Genomic DNA, 8,528 nt, shown 5'->3' on the forward strand with positions numbered 1-8,528 from the left:
TACACACACACACACATACATATAAATACATATGAAAAATGTAAGAAACAATTTAGAAAACTGAAACTTCTAGCTTGAAATGAATGAAAAATGAATGTCACATAATGGTTCAACCTCTGGCTATGGAAAAAGGAATTGTATAATTTATTTACACAAACGTCAATAGCAGTTCTCATCAATTTAACCACTGTATCAATAAGCTTCAATGTCTAAGCTACATTCTTCTCCAATTTCACTATTTTCTTGTCAAAACACCATGTATGAAAACTATCACTCCAGTAACACAACTACAAACATTTACTTCCCCTTTAAAAAAAAGTTCTGGGGAAGTCTGTCTCGATACACTTCGGGAAACTCTACCACCTGGCGGGGTTTGTGTTGCAATGGTTACCGATTCACAAACGTAGTAGCATCACTGGTGGGCCAAGGTAGTTCCGTTTGCGAAGAGGCGCTTTATATGATGTCTTGACACACGATGATCTTGGAAAAGTATATATATATATATATATATATATATATATATATATATATATATATATATATATATATATGAAGATAAAAGTAAACGATACTCCCACTCCGGACTAGGATCCCGTTTTCTATGCTCGCTGGCCTGTCCACGACCCATCAATGTGAGACTAATTCAGATTTCGCCAACCATCTCCAAATGAAGATCTTGACTCAATTTATCTTCGGTCTACAATGAAATGTATAAGATGACAGGCATTTGTGGACCATGGTACCAACATTAGTTCCTTAAAAAAAAAAAAAAAAAAAAAAAATCCACGGGGAAAATGAAACACGATTGTCCAAGACAATCACATGTTTATCAAATGGCGTCCTGGCTACGTCTCTTCGTTGTATATCAACTGACATATTTCTCTCTTGTGTCTCCCCTGATGATGTGAATATTACACGAAAGTGTACTTGGGAACTTATCGTGTTTCATTTCCCCCGTGGATTCATGCGAATATATATATATATATATATATATATATATATATATATATATATATATATATATATATATATATATATATATATATTGAAGCTTATTGATACAGTGGTTAATTTGATGAGAACTGCTATTGACGTTTGTGTAAATAAATTATACATTTCCTTTTTTCCATAGCCAGAGGTTGAACCATTATGTGACATTCATTTTTTTTCATTCATTTCAAGCTAGAAGTTTGTTTTCTAAATTGTTTCTTACATTTTTCATATGTATATATATGTATGTGTGTGTGTGTGTATATGTGCGCATGTATGTGTATGTGTGTGTATGTGTATATGTATATATATATGTATATTATCCCTGGGGATAGGGGTGAAAGAATACTTCCCACGTATTCCTCGCGTGTCGTAGAAAGCGACTAGAGGGGACGGGAGCGGGGGGCCAGAAATCCTCCCCTCCTTGTATTAACTTTCTAAAATGGGAAACAGAAGAAGGAGTCACGCGGGGAGTGCTCATCCTCCTCGAAGGCTCAGAGTGGGGTGCCTAAATGTGTGTGATTGTAACCAAGATGTGAAGAAAGGAGAGATAGGTAGTATGTTTGAGGAAAGGAACCTGGATGTTTTGGCTCTGAGTGAAACGAAGCTCAAGGGTAAAGGGGAAGAGTGGTTTGGGAATGTCTGGGGAGTAAAGTCAGGGGTTAGTGAGAGGACAAGAGCAAGGGAAGGAGTAGCAATACTCCTGAAACAGGAGTTGTGGGAGTATGTGATAGAGTGTAAGAAAGTAAATTCTCGATTAATATGGGTAAAACTGAAAGTTGATGGAGAGAGGTGGGTGATTATTGGTGCATATGCACCTGGGCATGAGAAGAAAGATCAAGAGAGGCAAGGGTTTTGGGAGCAGCTGAATGAGTGTGTTAGTGGTTTTGATGCACGAGACCGGGTTGTAGTGATGGGTGATTTGAATGCAAAGATGAGTAATGTGGCAGTTGAGGGAATAATTGGTATACATGGGGTGTTCAGTGTTGTAAATGGAAATGGTGAAGAGCTTGTAGATTTATGTGCTGAAAAAGGACTGATGATTGGGAATACCTGGTTTAAAAAGCGAGATATACATAAGTATACTTATGTAAGTAGGAGAGATGGCCAGAGAGCGTTATTGGATTACGTGTTAATTGACAGGCGTGCGAAAGAGAGACTTTTGTATGTTAATGTGCTGAGAGGTGCAACTGGAGGGATGTCTGATCATTATCTTGTGGAGGCTAAGGTGAAGATTTGTATGGGTTTTCAGAAAAGAAGAGTGAATGTTGGGGTGAAGAGGGTGGTGAGAGTAAGAGAGCTTGAGAAGGAGACTTGTGTGAGGAAGTACCAGGAGAGACTGAGTACAGAATGGAAAAAGGTGAGAACAATGGAAGCAAGGGGAGTGGGGGAGGAATGGGATGTATTTAGGGAATCAGTGATGGATTGCGCAAAAGATGCTTGTGGCATGAGAAGAGTGGGAGGTGGGTTGATTAGAAAGGGTAGTGAGTGGTGGGATGAAGAAGTAAGAGTATTAGTGAAAGAGAAGGGAGGCATTTGGACGATTTTTGCAGGGAAAAAATGCAATTGAGTGGGAGATGTATAAAAGAAAGAGACAGGAGGTCAAGAGAAAGGTGCAAGAGGTGAAAAAAAAGGGCAAATGAGAGTTGGGGTGAGAGAGTATCATTAGATTTTAGGGAGAATAAAAAGATGTTCTGGAAGGAGGTAAATAAAGTGCGTAAGACAAGGGAGCAAATGGGAACTTCAGTGAAGGGCGCAAATGGGGAGGTGATAACAAGTAGTGGTGATGTGAGAAGGAGATGGAGTGAGTATTTTGAAGGTTTGTTGAATGTGTTTGATGATAGAGTGGCAGATATAGGGTGTTTTGGTCGAGGTGGTGTGCAAAGTGAGAGGGTTAGGGAAAATGATTTGGTAAACAGAGAAGAGGTAGTGAAAGCTTTGCGGAAGATGAAAGCCGGCAAGGCAGCAGGTTTGGATGGTATTGCAGTGGAATTTATTAAAAAAGGGGGTGACTGTATTGTGGACTGGTTGGTAAGGTTATTTAATGTATGTATGACTCATGGTGAGGTGCCTGAGGATTGGCGGAATGCGTGCATAGTGCCATTGTACAAAGGCAAAGGGGATAAGAGTGAGTGCTCAAATTACAGAGGTATAAGTTTGTTGAGTATTCCTGGTAAATTATATGGGAGGGTATTGATTGAGAGGGTGAAGGCATGTACAGAGCATCAGATTGGGGAAGAGCAGTGTGGTTTCAGAAGTGGTAGAGGATGTGTGGATCAGGTGTTTGCTTTGAAGAATGTATGTGAGAAATACTTAGAAAAGCAAATGGATTTGTATGTAGCATTTATGGATCTGGAGAAGGCATATGATAGAGTTGATAGAGATGCTCTGTGGAAGGTATTAAGAATATATGGTGTGGGAGGAAAGTTGTTAGAAGCAGTGAAAAGTTCTTATCGAGGATGTAAGGCATGTGTACGTGTAGGAAGAGAGGAAAGTGATTGGTTCTCAGTGAATGTAGGTTTGCGGCAGGGGTGTGTGATGTCTCCATGGTTGTTTAATTTGTTTATGGATGGGGTTGTTAGGGAGGTAAATGCAAGAGTTTTGGAAAGAGGGGCAAGTATGAAGTCTGTTGGGGATGAGAGAGCTTGGGAAGTGAGTCAGTTGTTGTTCGCTGATGATACAGCGCTGGTGGCTGATTCATGTGAGAAACTGCAGAAGCTGGTGACTGAGTTTGGTAAAGTGTGTGGAAGAAGAAAGTTAAGAGTAAATGTGAATAAGAGCAAGGTTATTAGGTACAGTAGGGTTGAGGGTCAAGTCAATTGGGAGGTGAGTTTGAATGGAGAAAAACTGGAGGAAGTGAAGTGTTTTAGATATCTGGGAGTGGATCTGGCAGCGGATGGAACCATGGAAGCGGAAGTGGATCATAGGGTGGGGGAGGGGGCGAAAATTCTGGGGGCCTTGAAGAATGTGTGGAAGTCGAGAACATTATCTCGGAAAGCAAAAATGGGTATGTTTGAAGGAATAGTGGTTCCAACAATGTTGTATGGTTGCGAGGCGTGGGCTATGGATAGAGTTGTGCGCAGGAGGATGGATGTGCTGGAAATGAGATGTTTGAGGACAATGTGTGGTGTGAGGTGGTTTGATCGAGTGAGTAACGTAAGGGTAAGAGAGATGTGTGGAAATAAAAAGAGCGTGGTTGAGAGAGCAGAAGAGGGTGTTTTGAAGTGGTTTGGGCACATGGAGAGGATGAGTGAGGAAAGATTGACCAAGAGGATATATGTGTCGGAGGTGGAGGGAGCAAGGAGAAGAGGGAGACCAAATTGGAGGTGGAAAGATGGAGTGAAAAAGATTTTGTGTGATCGGGGCCTGAACATGCAGGAGGGTGAAAGGAGGGCAAGGAATAGAGTGAATTGGAGCGATGTGGTATACCGGGGTTGACGTGCTGTCAGTGGATTGAATCAAGGCATGTGAAGCGTCTGGGGTAAACCATGGAAAGCTGTGTAGGTATGTATATTTGCGTGTGTGGACGTATGTATATACATGTGTATGGGGGTGGGTTGGGCCATTTCTTTCGTCTGTTTCCTTGCGCTACCTCGCAAACGCGGGAGACAGCGACAAAGTATAAAAAAAAAAAAAAAATATATATATATATATATATATATATATATATATATATATATATATATATATATATATATATATATATATATATATGTGTGTGTGTGTGTGTGTGTGTGTGTGTGTGTGTGTGTGTAAAAAAAATATGGTAATAAGTCATATCTTAGAGAGAGATGACTCACCCGAGAGTGCCTCTTTCCTTAACTGCGGCAGAACCTTGAGGTCGATAAGGGAAGAGATAACTCCCTCTAGAGTGCCAAACTGGGAGTCGGCGCCCAAGGTGAAGAGCATTAGGAAGAACAGCACTGCCCACAGTGGAGGAAAGGGAAACTGGTTGATTGCTTCCGTGAAGACAATGAAGGCCAGACCTGTGCCTGCTGCCGACTGCAGTAAAAGATGGGAAATATTGCTGAAACACTTTTTAAGGAGAATCCAGACTGAGGTACAGTACCTAACCTAACCCAACCTGAACATACAGGAAGGTGTGAGGTGTGCAAGGAATACAATGAATTGGAACGATGTGTTATATCGGGGAAGACGTGATGTCAATGGACTGAACCAAGGCATGTGAAACATTTGGGTAAACCACGGAAAGGTGGGTGGGGCCTGGATGTGGATAGGGAGCTGTGGTTTCGGTACATTACACATGACAGCTTGAGATTGAACGTAAACAAATGTGGCCTTTTTTGTCTTTTCCTGGCGCTGCCTTACTGAAGCGAGGGGCAGCGATGCTGTTTCCTGTGGAGCAGGATAGCGACAGGAGTGGATGAAGACAAGCAAGTATGAATATGTACATGTGTATATATATGATATGTATATGTCTGTATGCGAATTCATATATATATATATATATATATATATATATATATATATATATATATATATATACATATATATATATATATATATATATATATATATATATATATATATATATATATATATATATATATATATATTTTTTTTTTTCTTTTTTGCTTTGTCGCTGTCTCCCACGTTTGCGAGGTAGCGCAAGGAAACAGACGAAAGAAATGGCCCAACCCACCCCATACACATGTATATACATACACGTCCACACACGCAAATATACATACCTACACAGCTTTCCATGGTTTACCCGAGACGCTTCACATGCCCTGATTCAATCCACTGACAGCACGTCAACCCGGTATACCACATCGATCCAATTCACTCTGTTCCTTGCCCTCCTTTCACCCTCCTGCATGTTCAGGCCCCGATCACACAAAATCTTTTTCACTCCATCTTTCCACCTCCAATTTGGTCTACCACATCTCTTCGTTCCCTCCACCTGCGACACATATCCTCTTGGTCAATCTTTCCTCACTCATTCTCTCCATGTGCCCAAACCATTTCAAAACACCCTCTTCTGCTCTCTCAACCACGCTCCTTTTATTTCCACACATCTCTCTTACCCTTACGTTACTCACTCGATCAAACCACCTCACACCACACATTGTCCTCAAACATCTCATTTCCAGCACGTCCATCCTCCTGCGCACAACTCTATCCATAGCCCACGCCTCGCAACCATACAACATTGTTGGAACCACTATTCCTTCAAACATACCCATTTTTGCTTTCCGAGATAATGTTCTCGACTTCCACACATTCTTCAAGGCTCCTAGGATTTTCGCCCCCTTCCCCACCCTGTGATCCACTTCCGCTTCCATGGTTCCATCCGCTGCCAGATCCACTCCCAGATATCTAAGACATTTTACTTCCTCCAATTTTTCTCCATTCAAACTTACCTCCCAATTGACTTGACCCTCAACCCTACTGTACCTAATAACCTTGCTCTTATTCACATTTACTCTTAACTTTCTTCTTTCACACACTTACCAAACTCAGTCACCAGCTTTTGTAGTTTCTCACATGAATCAGTCACCAGCGCTGTATCATCAGCGAACAACAACTGACTCACTTCCCAAGCTCTCTCATTCACAACAGACTTCATACTTGCCCCTCTTTCCAAAACTCTTGCATTCACCTCCCTAACAACCCCATCCTTAAACAAATTAAACAACCATGGAGACATCACACACCCCTGCCGCAAACCTACATACACTGAGAATCAATCACTTTCCTCTCTTCCTACACGTACACATGCCTTACATCCTCGATAAAAACTTTTCACTGCTTCTAACAACTTGCCTCCCACACCACATATTCTTAATACCTTCCACAGAGCATCTCTATCAACTCTATCATATGCCTTCTCCAGATCCATAAATGCTACATACAAATCCATTTGCTTTTCTAAGTATTTCTCACATACATTCTTCAAAGCAAACACCTGATCCACACATCCTCTACCACTTCTGAAACCACACTGCTTTTCCCCAATCTGATGCTCTGTACATGCCTTCACCCTCTCAATCAATACCCTCCCATATAATTTACCAGGAATACTCAACAAACTTATACCTCTGAAATTTGAGCACTCACTCTTATCCCCTTTGCCTTTGTACAATGGCACTATGCACGCATTCCGCCAAGCCTCAAGCACCTCACCATGAGTCATACATACATTAAATAACCTTACCAACCAGCCAATAATAAAGTCACCCCCTTTTTTAATAAATTCCACTGCAATACCATCCAAACCTGCTGCCTTGCCGGCTTTCATCTTCCGCAAAGCTTTTACTACCTCTTCTCTGTTTACCAAATCATTTTCCCTAACCCTCTCACTTTGCACACCACCTCGACCAAAACACCCTATATCTGCCACTCTATCATCAAACACATTCAACAAACCTTCAAAATACTCACTCCATCTCTTTCTCACATTACCACTACTTGTTATCACCTCCCCATTTGCGCCTTTCACTGAAGTTCTCATTTGCCCCCTTGTCTTACGCACTTTATTTACCTCCTTCCAGAACATCTTTTTATTCTCCCTAAAATTTAATGATACTCTCTCACCCCAACTCTCATTTGCCCTCTTTTTCACCTCTTGCACCTTTCTCTTGACCTCCTGTCTCTTTCTTTTATACATCTCCCACTCAATTGCATTTTTTCCCTGCAAAAATCGTCCAAATGCCTCTCTCTTCTCTTTCACTAATAATCTTACTTCTTCATCCCACCACTCACTACCCTTTCTAATCAACCCACCTCCCACTCTTCTCATGCCACAAGCATCTTTTGCGCAATCCATCACTGATTCCCTAAATACATCCCATTCCTCCCCCACTCCCCTTACTTCCATTGTTCTCACCTTTTTCCATTCTGTACTCAGTCTCTCCTGATACTTCCTCACACAAGTCTCCTTCCCAAGCTCACTTACTCTCACCACCCTCTTCACCCCAACATTCACTCTTCTTTTCTGAAAACCCATATATATATATATATATATATATATATATATATATATATATATATATATATATATATATATATATATATATATATATATATTATCTATTCATTATACTTTGTCGCTATCTCCCGCGTTAGCGAGGTAGCGCAAGAAAACAAGAAAGAATGGCCAAACCCACCCACATACACATGTATATACATACACGTCCACACACGCACATATACTACCTATACATCTCAGCGTATACATATACATACACACACAGGCATATACATATATACACATGTACACAATTCATACTGTCTGCCCTTACTCATTCCCGTCGCCACCCCGCCACACATGAAATACCCCCCCCCCCCTTCCCCCCGCATGTGTGCGAGATAGCGCTATGAAAAGACAACACAGGCCACATTCGTTCACACTCAGTCTCTAGCTGTCATGTAATAATGCACCGAAGCCACAGCTCTCTTTCCACATCCAGGCCCCACAGAACTTTCCATGGTTTACCCTAGACGCTTCACATGCCCTGGCTCAATCCTTTGACAGCACGTCGACCCCAGTATACCACATCGTTCCAATTCAC

General features: G+C 41.3%; 1 protein-coding gene across 3 annotated transcripts in view; it reads right to left on the minus strand.

Annotated features, from left to right (window-relative positions):
* The window catches only part of LOC139747184 (sodium-dependent neutral amino acid transporter B(0)AT3-like), a 64,362-nt gene that overhangs the window by 29,738 nt on the left and 26,096 nt on the right, over positions 1-8,528 (minus strand). For all 3 annotated transcript variants that reach the window (XM_071659170.1, XM_071659168.1, XM_071659169.1), the window contains exon 9: positions 4,791-4,992. In XM_071659170.1, coding sequence (XP_071515271.1) covers positions 4,791-4,992 — 202 coding nt within the window. The remainder of the gene's footprint in view (positions 1-4,790; positions 4,993-8,528) is intronic.

Source organism: Panulirus ornatus, chromosome 67, assembly GCF_036320965.1.
Source record: "Panulirus ornatus isolate Po-2019 chromosome 67, ASM3632096v1, whole genome shotgun sequence".
In the NCBI taxonomy this organism is placed as follows: Eukaryota; Metazoa; Arthropoda; class Malacostraca; order Decapoda; family Palinuridae; genus Panulirus; species Panulirus ornatus.